Below are 21,325 nucleotides of genomic sequence, written 5' to 3' on the forward strand. Positions count from 1 at the left end.
GACCGGCAATTAAATATTTTCAATTTATAAAAGATTCTTTAATCAAAAAATTTAAAGATTTGCAATATATAAATTATTAATTTCAATTTATATCACTCTTTTGAAGTATTTGAAATTGATCTTAAAACTGAAGAATATAAAATTTTTGTAAAAGATCTTAAATGGAAATTATCAACTATAAATATTTTCTTTTTATTTGTTATACTTTAATTGTTTTAATTTGATGTTAACTATTTTAATTAAGTTACATTTATTATTACACAATTATATTAATTGATTAAAAGCAAAATAGCTAAATAGTAAAAAAATATATGAACAAATTATTAAGCCTGATGATTTTAATAAAAATAAAGTTTTAGTGTCTTTATTAACATCATTTTGAACCTATACTCAATAGAGCTATTTAAAAAATGCAGTTTTTAAGACCTGTAATTAGATAATAAAGGATCCAATATTAGCAGTTAAAATAACAAGATAAATTAGTAGATTTGAAACAACTAGATATATATAATATAGCTATAGCTAGTGTTTTGACTAATTTATGTCTACCATTGATTGGTACCAAGATGGTTTGAATACAACTTTTTTTTTCGGTTTTGTTAAATCACGTGACGTATTAATTCTGGCCAGAATTAAATGATCGGCATAATAATTTCCTTTTTTGGGATATAGTGAGATTTAAGCAATACACGTCCAATAATCTATATTTGATGAATGCTATTAGTATTTTTAATTTGTAATCTGTGAACTATTTCATTAGTCGTTATGAAATCAATGCAGATATGTAAATTAAAATTTATAATTATATCTGCTCCCAGTGAGAATAATTTAAAAAAAAAAGAATTTATAATTATATTGTAAAGTTATTATTACAAATATTATAAATTTGATCTATTGATAAAAATAGATTATAATAGTAAATTTACTTATTTTAGAAAATTTCCATTTTTGTGTTAAACAAAAATCTGTTGTACTAAAAAAAAATGAATTCATTATAAAAAGGGTTATATTTTGTACATGCGTGTTATAAAAATTACTTATACTAATGATATTCGGTATAACAAGAATTTTTTCATATGTTAATCATCGTATTGTGAAATTCGTATTACAGTATGTGATCATATGACTAAAAAAAGATGACTAAATTTTATTTTTTAAAAATTAAATATATTATAATAAAAACAATAAAATAAATTGGTTAATATTGTACATTATTAAAATGTGACTATTCTTCGGATTTATCGACCTGTTCTTCTTCCTCTTGTTGTTCCTCGTTATCAAATCTTTTTAAAGTGAATAATAGCAAGAACCCAGCTACAGCGACAATAACACTAAGTATAATATATAAAACAACAAGATGTGGATCTTTTGATAATGGCACAAAGGCAAATCCTAATGCTGAACCAAATGCCGACATCGTTAAGAATATAGCCATAACTGTAGATTTCATTTCATCAGGTGCCTTTTAAAAGAAATTTAAAAGATTAATTTTGTTATAATTAATATAACAAAACACATATAACATGATTTTTATGTTAAAAATTTACCCTTTCATACGCGTAGGATAATCCCGTGACACTAGCAAAAACTTTGAGTAAAAAATGTTTTATAAATTTTATAAATTAGTTACATAAGTGACAAAGTAAACATTCAAACAAATTTAACTAACCTTCTGAAAAACCAATTAAAACATAAGAAGGAGATTGTATCCAAACATTCACATTATTAGGAACAACTTGACCATCGAATTCACAGCCCGTATTGACAAAGCATGGACCGGTAGTATAAATGACATGCTGAATTATTGCGGTATATGCCATTGCCAATGAAGCTAACATAAATCCAATAAACATGCGTGTGATTGGACGAACTGTTATACCGAATCTTCGAAGTGTTGGATAGCTATTATAAATGTGGCAACAAGAAATTTATCAATTGTAAATTAAATAATATTTTCAGAAATTTGGCAATACAGTATACTGTATACTCACATGACATGATCGGTAAATGGAACTAAAATTATTAGACTAATAGGATTTAAATTCATAATCAAATCATTTGGAACATTTCCAGTTTGCATAACAGAAGCTTGTGAAACCAAATTACTGTTCATTTGTCCATAGCAAACCCAATAAATAGGGAAAAATACAAATACTTTACAAGCTTTAAGTGTTTTTTTCACTTGATTAATAAATTTATCATCCCAATTTACATTATATTTTGATATATCTTCATTTGATAAATTTGATGGCTTAACATTGTCAAGTTTTTTACCACGAATAAAGGCCATTTTAAGAACACGGAAAGATTTTAAAAGAATTGATCCTTGAGGAGGTGTTTTTATGTATCTACTCTTAAAAATAACAAGAACCGCAATAGCACCGAAAAACATGGCAAGCGGAATAAGAAAAGCCAACCAAAATGAATGATATTTTTCAATATAAGTTGTAAGAATAGGTGAAAGTGATCCAACATTAATTGCCAAATAAAACCAATGAAAAAGAGATTGAATTGTAATTTTTGGATCTACAATAACTTTTTTATTTCCCGTTGATTTAACATAAGGTTTAGTGCGAGTATATTGATCGGCAACTAGCGGACTAACATTGCTTTTGATACCTCCTGTTCCTAAACCAATAATTATCATGGAGACTATCAGACCTGGAAACGCAGCTTTTGCTGCGATAGCCATAGGAGTTGCTGTCGCTGTTAGGACGGTTAATCCAACCATGTAAATTATGCAGAATAACAATATCGTATTGTATCTTCCAAAATATTGATCTGCTACAATTGCACCTATTAAAGGAGTTATGTAGCAGAAAAACTGAAAAAAATATATTAAAGCCGTAGCAGTTTCTTGACCCGCTCCAATGGCTCCAGCTTGTCCAAACTTTACCGCTGGTGGAGGGTATTGTACATAATTTTGAAAAGGTCCTGATGCTCCATAATATGTAAACCTTTCACAAAGTTCACAAATTACAACCATCCATGCCACTAGATTGATAGGGATAAAAATATTATTATAATTGTAACAACATATATTTAATTCAAAAAAAAATTTAATTACTAATTGGTATTTTATCGGCAACTCTTGGTAAAGTTCTCCAATCTTCTAACGTCGGTAAGGTTTCATGTTCTTCGTCAACTGAACCTTTGGTTTTAGATTCTTCATCGGTTTTTTGAATGTGTCCTTCCATTATTTTTTTTTAATTAATTATTTTAGTTATATTAATTAATTCCAAGAGGCATAAAAAGTTGGAATTTATATCGAAATTTTAATTGAAGTCTGATATGCCGATTTACAAACCTAATTTTAGAATTCACATTTAAGATCAGACGACAAGTCCGATACTTATCGGTCATCAGTTTCTAAAAGAGTAAACCGTTTTGCCGCTTAGTTTGATAAAGAATTAAGATTACCAAAAAATATGCGACGGACTATCTATTAAGAATTATTGTTTCTTTTAAAGATAAGAAAAATTTGTGGCGACCTACATGCAATAATAGTCACGATAAACCAATTTTAGTTACTTAAATAAGTTTCAGTTTATAAATTGTTTAGCTCGGGATCGATACTGATTAACAATTTCTCTTTATTTGGCGATCAAAAAAAAAAGAATTAACCCCTTTCCCAATCAGGGAGATAAGTCAATTCAGCAATTGCAAATACCGATGACAAAATATTTGAAATAAAATAAACCGAGAAAATCATATTATATAACGTTCTTTCACTCTTTATATAATATAGCAGGAAATAAAAATATAATATTACCTTTTTTGGAATGATTTGACAAATCGAAGATCTAACACACAGCACACTGCGAGCACCCAAATCTTATTTGCATAAAGAAACAAAGTTTAACTGCTTAAATAATTTGTAAAAAATGTTTCGATTTTTTTGATATTTCAATAAAAAAAAACAACGAAACATAGTCTAATTGAATTACTTGAATTACATTTTCGCTACAAAATGATCGACATTTTGTTGAAAATGGAGTATAAAATGAACTACAAATTACATGCAGCACTTGATGTTCAAATTTTAAGTCATGCGTAACACCTGGCGTTTTTTGTGTTGTGATGGATTTGGAATATATGAATAAATAACTATCACGTTGAGAAACCTGAATAAATTCATACAAATCTGCACGGATAACGTCAGATTACTATAATTAGCAAATAGTAAAATTATCTGGAGCCAGGATTACGACACTAAAATTACGGATAAGTCCTATCAGATATGTTACCACGGAAAAATGGTTGAATACAGTTAAGGTTAAACCAGATATCCACTACATATTCAAACGCGAAAAACAAAATTAGGAATATTAAATTTAACTTTCTAATTGGAATATAATAATAAAAATACAGCGACGCCAAAACTATTGTAAATGTAATGCCTTAGTGTTCGGGCGAACCTATTTTTCAATATCCGAAATGTTTTCGCCATGCTTCGCCCGAAGCCTCCGTAACCCTAATCTAGAAAGATTATTTAAGTTGTCCCCCAGAACACCTAATTAAACTCATTCCAATTATCCAATTGTCCAGTTGAATAATTGGATATACAAAATGTCTAACAAGTGGGAAAACTGTTCGTCAAGATTGTATTAGATTATTAAGAGAAAACTATGAACCAAAAATTTATAAACGCCAAATGTGCATAACAGATAAGTAAAATATCTTAAAATTATCCTAATTGGACTGAAAGATACACTTCTGGATAACTCTTCAAAAATAATGGATTATAATTCAAATCTAAGTAAATAACAATAAAAATTGATTCCAATTCTTTCAAACTCATTATGCTATATTAATATTTAATACTTTAGAATTCATATACATTAAAATGTCAAGGATTTACAGTACAATGTTACAATGTATTGTATTATATTATACTATTCTGTACTATACTAAAATTTTGTTTTATATACTGTAACTTTTTCAATCCTCACTATAATAAATTCTTATTAAAAAGTTGGTGAAACTAAAGTTGCCTGCTGAAATTAATTTTAATATTTCAAATTATAAAAATTATATTGAATTATATAAAATTCTGTAGAATTGCTAAAACTATATGAAAATTATATACAAATACTTATATTTACAAGTTTTTTATGTTTTCTATATTTTACAAGTTTTGTTCTAAATATTCTAAATATAATTTTAATATAATTTCTATATTTCTACAATTTATAATTGTCAAAATTATTTAATGTTAACGGATAACTTTAGGTAAAATTATACTTTACAGTAAAATTAAAAGGTTATTATTAAAATATTATATTATAAATAAAATCAATTATATCAGTCATAATTATTATTAATAAAATATATAAATTATAATTAATTATAACATTATATTACATCTGTAATAATTCAAAAAATTAATTTTACTGGAAAGTATAAACAAACTAAACTATATCAGTGATCATAAAATTGGAGAAATTTTACCAAAATTACAGTAGTTCACAAAAGTAATGCATCACCTTGAAATTTAATTTCAAATTAAAGCCAATCAATATAAATTAATTTTTCAAGTATAACACAATTTATTAAAAATTAAAAAATATAAAAATCATAAAAGTAATGTATCAATTTATAAATTAGGTATTTTATAAAACTTGGGAATATGTTTATTATAAATGAAATAATAAATAAATATTAATAAATGGTTTAAATTATTAAAAAAAATTATAGTTTATAATTAATTTTATTTAGATAATATATTTAATAATGATTAATATATATATAGTGCATACAGTCTAAAGCCACCACTTTTTATTATGTAATTTCAAATGAATAGAAAAAAAAATTCAATCAATATTTTTTTAAAAAACTTTCTGTAATATTGTAGTTTAAACAATATACTTTTATGTATCAGAGAGTTTTTTCAAATTGAATTGCTGTAGCATAAGATATATAAGTTTTAATTTTAGTTATTTTACTATGTTTTGAATAAATTTGGAGGAATTTGGTCAGTTTAATACTAATATAATGCAGGCCAAAATTTATAAACTGGCCTAAATTAAGAATTAATATAAAAATATTTTTGTTTAAAATAACTGAATGAGAATTATTTATCTATAAACTTTATTTTTTTTTTTGGAACAAATTAAATATATATTTATTATTTTTAATGAATATAGAAAAAATTTAATGGGTATCACAATTTTATATATAATAAAATAACAGATTCTTTCTAATAATATAAATTTATAAATCATTTTAGCTAAAATTAATATTAATTCTGGCTAAACAATTGGTATTCTATTCTACAAACCTACCTATATATATATATATGATAAGTAAATATTGACCAATGAAATTTGCTCACGTGATTTTATAAAAATTTGGCCAAAAAATAAAAAAGTGGTGGCTTTAGATTGTGTGTACTATACAATTAAAAAAAAATATTTTTGTAATAAAATTACTAAGTTTTTCATAATAAAAGAAAATTTTTAAAAAAAATTTTAAAGTAATTGGATTTGTAGATTAAAAATAATTAATTGTTAAAGATTAATTGCCGATCTGCATATGATGGATAGAAAAATTACCGCCAATTTGAAATCTGTGTTTCTCCCATAGATAAGTCAATCAATTTTTAACCAAATCACTTGAAATTTTTATTGAAAGGACTTTGAGATTTGATTTTTTTTATTCAAATGTTTAATGTAATTCTTATAAAACTTAAAATTTTAAAAATCCATCTATAAATTAAACAAGTCAAAATTACATATGAAATCTGCATTTCCCCCATAAATAAATCAATCAATTTTTAATCAAATTACTTAAAATTTTTGTTGAAAAAACCTTGAGATTATATCTTCTTTATTCAAATATTTAATATTAATATTATAAAACTCAAAATTTTACAAAAAATTCTTAAACATTGCCAATTAGTCAAAATTTAGCAATATTTTGAATAAATTTGCGCCACTTTTTTTTTGCCTTATAAAAGTACTGGCTAGAAGCCTCAAATTTTATATTTACATACTTTTACATATGTATTAATATATTCTTTAAAAAAAAATTAATTGAAAAAATACAGATTTTTTTTTATATTTGATTTAATACTTCAAAATCTGTAAAAACCATCTAATTTTAAGCAATTATTGATTTTTGCGATTTTTTCAAATTTTTCAGTTTTCTAAGTTAAATAACTTTGTGGAAATAAACTTTAATGCTTTAAAATAATCTGCGTCACCCTTAAATCATATATTCTGAATGTGTACACAGTGTTTATTTTTAGATTATTAAGTAAAATCAGGTTTTCAATTAGTCTATTATTTATATGCAGATTAGCAATTAATAATAATCTACATTTTATATATAAAGAGAATATTTCATTTAATAATTTCACATTTAATAATTACAGAAAATGAAATAGTGCTCATTAGAATCATTTTATAAAGATGATTTTAAGGGTGGTAAAATTATCCTCAAAGATATAACAGATTAAAATTTATTTTAGTATTATTATATTATACAGATATTTTAGCATCTAGTATTTTACTTATCATATTTAGAGATAATATTGCTACCCAAAACTCATTTAACAATAAAATTCAAAAATCTGAAACTCAAAAACTTTATTTTTAATAAAAAAATTGATAAATCTAAAACTTTTCTAAATTATAATTAGGTTCAAAAAGGCATAAAAATAGTTTCAGCAATTAAGTTTATTATAAAAATAGTTAAAATTTTGAAAAAATAGTTTTGGCAAGCAGAGATATAAAATAATTACCATTGGATTTGTTTTAATGAAATGATATAAGACTTCAGAAAATATATAAATAGGTAAGATCTTAAGTTGCTTAAAATTTACCAAAAAAATTGTGTAAATCTTTCCTTTTTAAATAATACTAGCTAGAAATTTAATTTCTTAATTTAGAAACTAGCTAATATTATTATAATTCTGATCCTAAAAAAATGCTTAAAAATTATAGTAAAATTTTTTTAGCTGGATTTTACCTATTTATGTATTTTATTAAATCCTATAAAAAATGCTTAAAAATTATAGTAAAATTTTTTTATTTAGTTTTACTGTTATTTATGTATTTTCTGGGATTTTGATGATATCTTTTAATCTTTTTTGTATCTTTCAATCTTTTAATTTTTTTTGCATCTTTTAATTTTTTGTATCTTTTAATTTTTTAATCTTTCTTATATTTTTATCATACTATTCTTATACTATTTAAAAATCTATAAATATAATCCTTTTTCTTTTTCTATATTTTATATAACTTTTATTTTCTCTTTTACTATATCATTTTATATTACTTTTTTTTGTTATGCCATTTATTTCTTTTATTTGTAAGTAAAAAATTCAAATCTCACATCTATATATACTTTATTATACCACAATCATATAATTTTTTACTAATTAGTTGTCCTCTCTAGGATATAACTACATATATTTTTCCTTATTAACATTATATTCTTATAACATTACTTATTATTACATTTATTTTTGACTTCTATTATTTATAACTTTTATTATATATAAATTCTTTAATAATTTATATTAAACTTGTTTTTACATTCTTATCAAATTATAATAATTTTTAAGTTTGCTACTAATAATTTTTTTTATTTATATTTTTTATTATTATATTATTTAATCAGCAAATTTCAATACAATTTATTAATATTATTTTATAAATTAAATATAACTAATAAGTTTATACATATTTTGATGTTAATTTGTACATGAGATATAGTCTTTGTAAGATTTTTGAAATATAGTATTTATAAAACTTTTAGAATATAGTCTTTATTAAACTCCTATATATATAACTTATATTACAAAGGTAATTTAATATTTCTTCAGTTTTTAATTTCTTTTTATATTAACTGAAAGGTAACAGTTTTAAATTATTACAGTCTTTTTATACTAACTAAAAAAATAATAGTTTTAATTGGCATTCTTTTACATTAATTAAAATTTAGCAGTTTTAATGCTTTAAAATTTTATGTTCTGATAAGTACATCATACTCAATTATTTTACTATATTTCTTTTCTTATAATTTCTAAAGTAAGTTTATAAAATAAATATTTTATCTTATATTTAACTGAAAAATTCTAACAGTTTATATATTTAATTACTTTTATAGATTTAATATAACTCAGTACTTTAATTTATTTGTAAAGTTTTTCACAAAAATGTAAAGTTTGCTTATTATTACTTTTTTTATATTTTAATCATATTATTATTATTGCACTATTCATGCTTATAATCTTTTATTACAAAATAGTAATTTTTTATTACTAAATAATATCATATTATTTATTATTATAATCCAAATAGCTGTATATTTTTAAGATAATTAATTATTTCTTATATAGTAGATTTATATATAAAGTTCTTGCCAAAAGACAATATTTCATTAATATTTTTGCTAGTAATTGGACTATTTTCAATTTAACTTTTTATGATAAGCTTTATTTAATCCATTTTAATTAGTTTTTAAGTACTTTAAAGCCTTTTATTATTTTGAATATTTAAGTTCAAATTCTCTAAGAATACTATAAGATATTCAACTATATGAAAATAATTAGAATAATTTTTCACAAATTGCTAATTATTTCCTTTTTTAAAGTATATATCAAATTGTCACAGCATTGGCTATTTACTAATAAATAAAAATTTATGTTTATTTATATTGTTCTTAATGAAATATTATTAGTATATTTTTATTTGGTTTAAATTTTATCATTTATTTGCTAAACTTTCAAGCTTCAATAATTCTCCTTTCAAAATAATTCTACTTTATTATTTATTCTACAGGGTACTGTCAAAATTTTCTAATTATAATATTTCAGCATTATGATATATATTATAAATAATACTATAACTGTAATATACTTTTTATTTAATTGACAAATTATTAATTAAGTTGTATTTTGACAGATGTAATTAATTTATAATAATTTTATAATAAATAATGAATTGATTTGTTTACCAAAATATGATATAATTAATTAGTGGAGAAATATAAACTATAATAAAATGCTGTAATTATAATCATTACATAACTAAATGATCTATATAATTTTCTTTTATAAAAATTCATGTAACTGTATGTAACTATTTGTCTATTTCTTTCATTTTATTAAGGAATAAAATTTCCTTTTTAGATATTAGTGTAATATTATGTAATATAACTAGGAATGGTTAGGTCAGTCCTGATCCAGTCCTGGTTCTGTGACCTATAAGTCCTATTGAACGGATCTGTGAACCAGGTCCTGTTAGGACTAATCCTGAATCTGATCCCAGGACCTGGTCCTGACTAAGTTATTTATAGATTTTATGAATTTAGTGATAACTAAATATAAAACAGTGATTTGCGACATTGGAATTCACTTTTTTATATTGATTTTATATAAAAAAAGTGAGTTGCGGTATCGCGATTCACATTTTTATATTGATTTATATAAAAAAAAGTGAGTTGCGGTATCACGATTCACTTTTTTATATTAATTTTATATAAAAAAAGTGAGTTGTGATATTGCGATTCACCTTTTTATATGATTTTAATATAAAAATATGAATTGCAATATCACAACTTATTTTTTATATGATTTTAATAATATAAAGATTGTATTGCAATATTTCAGTGCACTTTTTTATAATTTATAATTACTTAAAATCAAATTTACAGTAAACTATACATATAAAATTTAAACATAATATAATCTTATATAGATCTCTTATAACATATATATTTAATATTTGATTTCTATCTAATATATATTTATACTTTATTGGCTAGAACTTTTTAGGACCTAGTCCACTTCTGGTCCAAAATTTGGACCTAAAGATCTGCAGACCAGGTTCTAAGATCAGGTCTTTAGGTCCAGGATCTAGGACTTTACTATCCCTAAATATAACATGAAAAAAATTGATTCAGTATTACAAACAGCTGAAATTAAATTTATTTATAGCATATATAGTATATTACAAAAAAAAACTGGAATTAAAAAATTGATTATAACACTATAACACTATGATGATTTCACCAAATTATATGTAAAATAGTTTATTTGAAAAATGAAAACCTACAATTTTATTAATAATATATTATGATTCAATGCAAAAAGATTTGTACATTACTAAAAAAGGATAAGATTTACATTAAAGAAAAATTTTGTAAAACTAAATATAATAGGCTGAGATTTATATATTTATCAGTAAATAATTGCCTGAATTTGCTACTAAAAATTTTTTTATTATATAATATTTTCTTCTTCCTTAAAATAAAGTGGCATATTACTAATAGATAATGAAAAACTAATGATAATAAAATATGCATAATTATCTTTTAAAGGCTAATTTTACAAAAGAAAATCATTTAGAGCTTAAATTATATAAGTAAGTTGCTGAAATACTAATTGTATTAAGAGTACAGTTGAAAGCATTGCATAGACTGGAATAAGTACAGTAATTGCATATTTACATCATATAAAATACTTTGAATGGCCTAATCCAACTTTAAGCATAAAAAACTGGAAGTCAATATTGTTTGTTTTTCAAATGAATTACAAAAAATTAGAATTATTAGAGCTGGTTTAATATACAAAAAAATGTTACCATTTTTTTGCATTAAAATAGTAAAACAATATGATTATGAAATTTTTATACAGTATATTACCTATTATTATGAATTACAACTAATTAAAAATATTTAAGCAGTTGTAAAAGGTGACATTATAAGATTCTAAATTATTACCTGTTTGAAATACACTTTTAAATACATTAAAAAATAAAGTTAATTTAAAGATTATAGTGAATTTTAAAAAAAAGTGCTTAAAATACTAAAGTAGAAGTATACTTCAAATCTGGTTAATCTGAATATTTGATTATCCATCTGAAATTTTACTGGATTCAAATTGATCCAGATGATTCATCAGATTAATTGAATAGATTATCAGATATCTGATTCACTAATTTGACTGGATAGTTGACTGGATATTTGAATAATTCAGTCAATTCGGTGAATCTGATGAATCTGAATTCAATTTTTTCTATTTCTTAATACTTTTATTAATATTAACAATTAGAATTTTTTTAATAATAAATATAGTATTTATTTTTACGTTATTACAAATGATTTTTAACAAATTAGTTAACATAATATAAAAAATTTAAGATTTGGATTGAATTGGTTTGAAGACTTCTAAAAAAAAAAGAGAACGTTAAAAACTATTTAAAGACTAAAAAAATAAAAAATTCCTTTCTAACTTATCTTTATATTTTTAACTGAAATCCAGATCTGAAAAGGCATTCCTTTAAAAAAAAAGAAGCAAAAGGAATATTAGTTACATTCCTAAAAACAAAAAAAAACAAAAATACCTTTCCTCAACTTACCTTTCATAGGTCGAAAAGTGAAGAATCAGTCACCAATCGGTCACCAATCAGGTAGCTGATTAGTGACTAATTAGTGACTGATTAGCATTTTTGCTAAATACCGTTACCAATCAGACAATTTACTAACTTTTCGATCCAATGATCAGAAAAGAATGAAATATAGCTCATTGGAATCGTCTCAACAAGACGAATCTAATGGTAGTAAAACCGCATTTTTAGGATTAATACATGATGAGAAATTATAGCTCATTGGAATCGTCTCAACAAGATGAATCTAATGGTAGTAAAACCATATTTTTAGGATTAATACGTGATGAGAAATTAAGTAAAATATAAAAATAAAAATATCTTATTTATATTTTATTTAATTTTTTATTAACTATTAATCCTAGAAATGCGATTTTATTACCATTAGATTCGTCTTGTTGAGACGATTCCAATGAGCTATATTTCATTTTTTTCTGATCACTGGATTAAAAGTTAGCAAACTGCCTGATTGGCGCATGATTTGGCGAAAATGACCAGTCACCAATCAGTCACCAATCAACTACCTAATTGGTGACCGATTGGTGACTGATTGATGCCTGATTTTTCACTTTTCGACCTGTGCCTTTTTTCTATTTTTTGTTTTGTAATGGATTTTGTGGACTTTCCGTTTAGACTACTAAGAGAAGAGGATCTCTTTAAAAATAAGTATACATATAGCACAGAATATATTCTCATGGCACAATATCCACCTAATAGTGTACATGTGAGGTCTTTGTAAGAAGATGACGAGTGGTTTAGACTTACTAAATTAGTTTAAATTTTTTGTATTTACTTGTGTATGTAGTATGAATTTATTTTTATTAATAAAGTTCTAAATACGCTGCAGTCAATAAAAAAAAAATAAGTTTATTATTAAAATTTATGTATTCTTTTAAATTATTTATTACTTATTTTATTGTCTTTTCAATATACATAGATGGAGTAGTCTTTATTATACTAGACAATTTTAATAGAAATTAATCAAGTAAGTTATTTTTTTTTTTGTATTAATTTGCATTGATAAGAAAGTTAAAAATTAGAATTATATTAGTGTTAGATTAATTAGGATTAGAATTAGGATTAAAATTAGAATTAGAGTTAGGAGGACCCCGGATATCTAATATAAAGGTCATAATGGACTTTTGGCCAAAAACACCCCTTTTTGCTGAAACTCAATAAATCGTTTTTTGTAAATATCTCAGCATCCAGTAATTCAATTTTAATGAACTTTTTTTTATTTTGTAGCCCTCATTTAGCTCTACAATTTAAAAAATAGTTCATCAAAATTGGACCACTGGATGCCGAGATATTTACAAAAAACGATTTTTTGAGCTCCTGAAAAATGGGCCAATCTGCCGAAAGTGTGACTTATGACCTGTTTTGGAGATATCCGGGGTCCTGAGTTAGGGTTAGATTAGGATTAGAGTTAGTTAGTTATAATTAGTTAGTTAGGATTAGCTAATTAGAATTGGTTTGTTAGGGTTTAAAATTAGGAATTGGAAATTAGAATTAGAAGAAATTTCATTATATTTTATTAATTTTCTATATAAGTTATGAAATCTAATTCAACATTTAGTAATATAATTAAATATGAATATGATTTACCATAAATTCAATTATATGAAATTTTATATTAGATATACTAGTTAATAATTTTTAAGAATTACTATTGAAGATTTCTTATATTACTACTACTTTTTCATAATGCTCTAAAATAAGTCAAGTTAACTTACAAATTGGTTAAGTCAAATTGAATTGAAAATTACAATCAAATCAAATTTAATAAAATTGAATTAAGTTAAGTTAAGTCAAATTTTTATAATTCTAGCCAAAATTATAAAATAAAAAATTTTTGAAATTTACAAAAATGAAATTTTGTGGAATGGCTATTATTAAAAAAGAAAATGATTAATATAGTAAAAAAATCATATGATTTAACTTAACTTAACTCAATTAATTAACCAACTCAACTCAAATCAAGTTGAGTTTATATTTTTTATAATTTTAATTTGACTTAACTCAACTCAATTTAATATAAATTAAGTTAAGTACTCAAGTTTACATATAATTCGATTTAACTTGATTCATTCAAAGTACTACTTTTTTATCACCTACTATACTATATTATATTGTAATTTTTAAGGATTCATTATCAATTTGTATCTGCATGAGTATTATAAATAAAAATATGCTACTATATAGGCATTCAAATAAGATAATATTTTATATTATATTTATTAATAATCGTTAGTTTAAAGTAATTCCATTTGATACAAATAAATATTATATATGATTATTCAGAAAATAAAAACTAGTGCAAATATTTCTTTGCAATATATTAAATAAATTAGATTTACCAATATTTGTATATTAGCTACTAAAGAAAAAGTTAATTTGGTACTGTAATGTCATTAGCAAAAATAAGTGTTTAAATTGCAATATCCATGACAGAATTTATTGGGATACTTATATAATTCAACATGAAATACTATTATAATACTGGATTTGATATAGAATAAACTTAACATTTATCTATAAAATTCAATCAAAAAGCTAGGTACTTTTGACTAACTTAGATATATATCAACAATAATTACAATATTCTAATTCAGAATATCATAGACTGAAAGGAAGACTTTCAAAAAAAAAATATAAATCATTAATAGAAGAAAATTCTATTAAAAATACTTTGTCTAAAAAGTGTAGTTATAATTTGAATAAAAGACATAATATTTGAAGTTATGCAAAATACAAGGTTGATAAGAAGAATAGTATTACAAATTATTAAAGCATTTGGGCATTAAGTTTTTTAAATTTAAAGCAATTTTCTTGATGTATTAGTATTAGCATTATATTGTTAATTGTAATATTTTTATTATTTTTATTGCATTTCATAATTAAAATATAATTTTATTATTTTGTAATGCATAATTAATAATTATTTTATTTATCACATGAATTTGCCATCAGTAAAAATTACCACCGGTTATAAATAGCAAATTTGTAAAAATTATTATTTAACTAAATATATTATAATTAATAGTAATATAAATTTCTAAAAGCTTTTACTAAAATCTCTATTTTGTAAATTAACAAAGATAAATTATGCCATATAAACGTGATGCCAATGCATTCATACCATTATCGGTTGTTGCAACAATTTGGAATTTTTCTGATTGAATTGGATTACAATAATGATAATAAATACTATTGTTATTACTAGTAATAGGTCCTTGAATAATATCTTCTTCATGTAATGGTGGACTTGGCCTTGTAATGTCTGCAATACAGATATGACCCTTAACTGTATCTGCCCATTCTTTACCACTTAGAGTCTTTGTGGTAATACTATCACCTCCTGAATCTGACCAATCATATACAAAAATAGCACCATTTCTTCCAGAATATTCAACAGCAACGTCAAAATTTGGTGTACAATAAATGCCAGGGCCAAATTCATTATTTATTGCGTTGGAATATGGTCTTGCATATGCAATAAAAAAAGGAATGATAATTGAGGTACGAACTCCATGATATAGGAAACGCTGATTTGGTTTAATTTTTAGTGGTTCAAGCATTGTAGTTTGATCCCTATATTTGGGAGGCTTTTGGACTTTATAGATGATTATATGATCTGGATAACGCTTAGTGATTCCAGGTATGAGTTTTCCGGGTTCAACAGATGCAGCTCTTTCATTTACCCAGCTAGGTATTTGTCCTTTTTTACATTCAAACTCTGGGTACAATTTTAAATGTTGAAAGTACAAACCATGAAGAATAACTTCACGTATAACAAAGGGTTCCATTGAAACTCCAATAGGAATCTCAATTTGATCTTTCCACAATCTTATTTCATAATAATCAAAACTAAATTTACTGAGTAATTTTCGAACTTGTTTACATGATAAAATCACTACAAAGTTCAAAATGTAATTTAATACATAAAATGATTAGTACAATTAAATAAAAATATTATACATACTTTCAAGATTATCATTAATGCTTTCTCTCTTTGTTTCTTTTGACATCTGGAATTGGTTTAACAAATGTTTTTTCAAAGTAAAATAATTTTGTAGGAATAATTTGATTATTCTTAAGGTGAGAATTATTTAATTGGATTAGTTATATATATATACATTTTATGCGCAGTTCAATATTAACAATTAATAATTAATAATAATTATGAGAATTTCTATGCGGCTATACCAAAATGTCCATTGCTTTTTGAGTAAACAAAGGACATGTCATTACATATCAAATTTAGTTAAAAATAATTAAAAATAATAATATTTATATTTTATATTGTTATACAAAATACAAACATGAGATTATTCACACATCTGAAAGTTGACATATTACGCCACTAGAAAGTTTCGCATTATTATTACTGTAATAAGTTAATATTGTAAAAAAAAAATATCTAATCCTACATATCTAATTCAACTTTAATATATGACATAAATATGTAAAAGTAATTTTCTTGTAACATGTTAAAATAGAAACAATCAAATTTAAAATTTAAGAATCTAATAAATACGACATCAAGATTATCTTTTTTTGCTGGTGACTACATTGTTATGATCATACAATACAAAAATTATTAAATTACGTATTCTTCAATTCTTAACTGATTTAACTGATGAAAAAAAATTTAGCTAAATAGTGAATACGCCTTCAATTGAAAAAAAATTAATAATGTTACACTTAATCCTAGAATTTCATTACGTGAAAGATACTGATTATCTGTTTGCACATATTTGATCAATGATCTGGTAATAAATAAAATTTTCACACGAAAGCATTTTATATTGCAGCAATTAAACAATGATCGATTTTTTGGGAATTAGGACGTGAATTAGGACGAATGAGCTATCAAAACTTTTGGACGAAGCCCAGTTTCACTGATCCTATTCCGAATCATGCCAAAAGAATAAAATGTAATCTAGACCCCAGATTGTCAAATCTACTTCGAATTCAACTACTGCGGACTCCGGAATTATCCTACTAAGGCCATTCCAAACTAATAATTAGTTTAACGTCCTTTCTGGCTGAAAAATTTGAGGGGGGGGAGGGGTGGGAATAATTTAAACAAATATGATATTTAAACATATTAAAATTTTCGGAAGTTTTTGGTAAAATCAGAAATATTCAGTACACCCAATTTCAGAAAAGAGAGGGGTGCTTTAAACATATGTGAACATATGTGTAAATTATTTTAAATTTTCAAAAATAGAGGGTCGTTAAACTAAAAATTAATTTGAAATAGCCTAAATAGGCATGTGATGAATTAAATAAGCTGACTGTGACCCTTGAATAACGATCTCGAAGTTGGGCAATTTTTTTACTGCGTATTAATTGTCTGATAAAACATGTTATTACATAACACAAAAGTAATGCAATTAGAATTGTAAAAAATAAAGTATTTTGATCATCATTTGATGTCAACTATCGTTGAGTAGTATTTCACAAAAACACAAAAACCCCTCGATTTTAATAGACAAAGTCTTCCATATGTCTAATGCACAATATCTCGGTTTCTGCTGATACGACCACTTTTTTAGTAGACACAAAAACCCCATATTTCTACATTGATGTATCCCTCCAGTTTTATAGTTAGAACGTATTCCGGTCAATACTTTGTTATTCATTGAGAACCTGGTGATGGTCATTAATAGGTGGATTCTGGACTAGATCATGTTTCTCTGAAACGTTCAATCCTTCGAAAGACTAAACCAAGGACAGTAGTATTCCGAGAAATAAGTGAAACGTAATCTTTTAGATACCATTCGATGAAGCATAGCGCTCAATTTCGATATTCTGAGTATTTCGATGCTCTATTAACGAAATCAAGTAGTCATCTAATTGGGATAAAAAAAGCACTGATCACGTGACCCTGTAAAAAATCATCACATCCGTCACACCCCTCAGTGTTTGCACGTCTGAAATGTGTGCCAGGTTGACGGCGCAGTGTGGCGCAGTAATTTCAAAAAGATTTAAGTTAAAGATTTTCTTTTTAATGTAAAGCTTTCAAATTTACACATTAGATGTATTTTCATCTGTTTTACAAAATTCACTTATGAATGGAAGGAGGTTTTGGAAGTAGATTTTGACTTTAGTATATAACAACCGATTTTATCGACTTTGCCGATCATTTCCAAAATTGGATTTGTCGAAAGAACAGTTTTTGTTAAATAACTCGAAAATGGCCTTCTAAACCACCCGTATATGCTCTAAGTAAATTTGCAGAGCGGACAAAAATACACCTAATGCAGGAATTTAAAGGTTTTATTTTAAATAAAAAAAATTGCAATTTATTTTTTTTAGAAAAAATCGCTGTGCCACACTGCGCCATCAACCTGGCACACATTTCAGACATGCTCAGTGTTTTCATTGTCGAGTTGATAAAAACTTATTCGTCCCACGTTATCTGTCACTGCCGCACTGTTCACGTGACTGTGCATAATTCCGCATAATGCCGGCCACCAGTACTTTTTTTGGGGTAACGCTAGGGTAGTTCTGATACTGGGGGTGTAATGTTTTAAAACCAACTCCCGTTTTTTTATTTTTAATTTAACTATTATTAAAAAAAAATTTTTTTAATATTTAATTATTGTAATTATATTAATTATATGAAAAACTAGCAATATAAAATTGTTCATTTTATCGCATTAAAATTTTGAGCAACATTATTATTAGTATATAATTTAAGTAATACTTGAATCATCATAAAAAGCTATTTTAGTGAAAAAGAATTTCTTTATTTCTTTACATTAAGAAATTATTTCTACTGAAATGGATGGCTATTAGGTTATGAAATTAATGAATTATACGTGATATATATTACTGATTATGCTAATATTAATATTCTATAATATTAAGTTAAATTATGGGATGATTGTCTACTTTTTAGAATCTTTCCAATGTAAAATTCGCCTGCTTTATAACTACTTCTCACTAAGGGTCCTGATGCAGTATATAAAAATCCCAAATCATTACCAATTTTTGCCCAATAATCAAATTTTTCCGGTGCAATATATTCATGAACTTTCATATGTCTTTTTGTTGGTCTCATATATTGACCCAAAGTAATGCAGTCAACATTAATTTTACGTAATTCTTTCATTGCATCTAAAACTTCATCATCTGTTTCACCGACACCAAGCATTATACTGGTCTTTGTAATCAAACTTGGTTTTATTTTTTTTGCATGCTCTAATACGCTCAAGCTTTGTCTAAATGTCGCTCTTCGATCTCTCACATGAGAAGTCAAATTCTCAACTGTTTCAATGTTATGTGCATAGACATCTAAACCAGAAGTTGCAACTTTCGCTACACAATCAAGATTGCCTTGAAAATCTCCGGTAAGGCATTCTATAAGGATATGTGGTGCTCTACAAAAATTATTTAATTAACAAATATTCTATATAAACAGATGAAATTATAAAATTAAAATTAAAGTATACTTTTTTTTTAGTAAACGAACAGTATTTGCAAAATGTTCTGATCCTCCATCTGATAAATCTTTAGAATTTTCAATTTTAATATCTAACATATATCATATATGCATGTTAAAGAAAAATTTGTGTACAGTACCATCTCTATCTACAGAAGTCAATACAACGTAGTCCAACCCCCATTTAGAAATCGCGTGGGCCACATTCTCTGGTTCATTTGGATCTAAAGGTTTTGGAGTTTTATTTGTTTTTACGGAACAAAATCTACAGCCTCTTGTACATTCATCACCCATTAGCATAATAGTCGCGGTAGCAGTTTTATGTTCACCTCCACCCCAACAATCACCAATGTTTGGACATCTTGCTTCTTCACAAACCTATAATATAATTTCGTGATTACACTTTATATAAACTACAAACTAATATTATTATTTACCGTATGGAGATTCAAACCTCTTAGATCACTTTTTATTCTAGCAAAGTTAGCTCCAACGGGGACTTTTGTTTTGAGCCATTCTGGAAGTCGTTGATAACTTCAGTATTTAAAAGATATCGAGAAATTTTTTGGTAATTAATCTTTGCTTTAACTTCTACTGATAAGAATAGAAATGTCTAAAAGACTATAATATGCTTACGGTGTTTTCTTGCTCCTTTTTTCATCAGATTTTAATGTATTTTTCGATTCTAAATTCAATTTTTCTGTTTTCAAACTTGTAATGATAAAATCATCTAGGCCTGGTCCAGATGCAAGCTCTTTGGAAAATTGAGAAAGTCTAGCAGAACTTCCAGTTTGATCAATATTTGTATTATGCTGTTTCGAAACAGTGGTGGAATGTTGAATTTGCTAACAGTTAAGAAGGTACAATTTCAAGTTCAATGTTTATAATAACATTTTACGAAACAAATATTAACCTACCGAGTAAGTAGAACTTGATCTTAGTAAAGATCTAAGAGCAGGAAAAGCATTTTGAACACGCGAAACTCGCACTGAAATCATATTTTTGAACTAGCACTTTTGCTCTGTAACGCAGGCAAATTTGCTTGCAAATCATAGTGGTACGATTTACATGTGATATTTAATCAGCTGATGGTGCAATTATATGTTTAAAGATTTCGATGCAGCAAATTTTAATTAATAAATAAATTCACCCTGTCATTCCATTTTCTCATTAGTAATAAATAAAAGAATTATAGATCGTAGAAGTATATTTATAGATTATGAAATTGGATGGCCTAGTGGTGGCCTGGTTCAGTTCATAGTGCAAAATTCAAAATGTTTCTAAATTATAAAAGGAAATACATTTTTACCTCGAGTTTATCCCTTAACTACTTTTTTGATTAAACCATTCTATAAATCTTAATGAGTTAATAACTAACATATTTGTTAAGATCAAAGTCACGTGAAATCAAAAAAAAAAATTAAAATAATCAGATTTTCAATTATCGAATCCACTTAACCTCTTTCGCCAAAATGCT

General features: G+C 24.7%; 3 protein-coding genes across 3 annotated transcripts; all 3 read right to left on the reverse strand.

Annotated features, from left to right (window-relative positions):
- Positions 1 to 830: 830 nt before the first annotated feature.
- Positions 831 to 3,197, reverse strand: OCT59_014644 (uncharacterized protein; the record flags this gene model as incomplete). The annotated part of the gene is made up of 5 exons (XM_025312252.2): positions 831 to 1,462; positions 1,548 to 1,588; positions 1,670 to 1,902; positions 1,992 to 2,994; positions 3,068 to 3,197. The coding sequence occupies 5 exons, from the start codon at positions 3,195 to 3,197 to the stop codon at positions 1,226 to 1,228; spliced, it is 1,644 nt and encodes a 547-aa protein (XP_025190096.1). The 3' UTR covers positions 831 to 1,225.
- Positions 3,198 to 15,484: 12,287 nt separating this feature from the next.
- Positions 15,485 to 16,423, reverse strand: OCT59_014645 (uncharacterized protein; the record flags this gene model as incomplete). The annotated part of the gene is made up of 2 exons (XM_025309728.1): positions 15,485 to 16,308; positions 16,378 to 16,423. The coding sequence occupies 2 exons, from the start codon at positions 16,421 to 16,423 to the stop codon at positions 15,485 to 15,487; spliced, it is 870 nt and encodes a 289-aa protein (XP_025190095.1).
- A 2,708-nt stretch (positions 16,424 to 19,131) lies between these two features.
- On the reverse strand, positions 19,132 to 20,851 carry OCT59_014646 (uncharacterized protein). Its single transcript, XM_066150156.1, has 6 exons — positions 20,766 to 20,851; positions 20,485 to 20,693; positions 20,286 to 20,382; positions 19,989 to 20,226; positions 19,859 to 19,916; positions 19,132 to 19,786 (listed from the first exon to the last, which is right to left on the reverse strand). Exons 1-6 carry the CDS (start codon positions 20,844 to 20,846, stop codon positions 19,270 to 19,272), a joined length of 1,200 nt encoding a protein of 399 aa, XP_066002351.1. The 5' UTR covers positions 20,847 to 20,851; the 3' UTR covers positions 19,132 to 19,269.
- Positions 20,852 to 21,325: the final 474 nt, after the last annotated feature.

This window comes from Rhizophagus irregularis, chromosome 22 (genome assembly GCF_026210795.1).
Source record: "Rhizophagus irregularis chromosome 22, complete sequence".
Lineage (NCBI taxonomy): Eukaryota > Fungi > Glomeromycota > Glomeromycetes > Glomerales > Glomeraceae > Rhizophagus > Rhizophagus irregularis.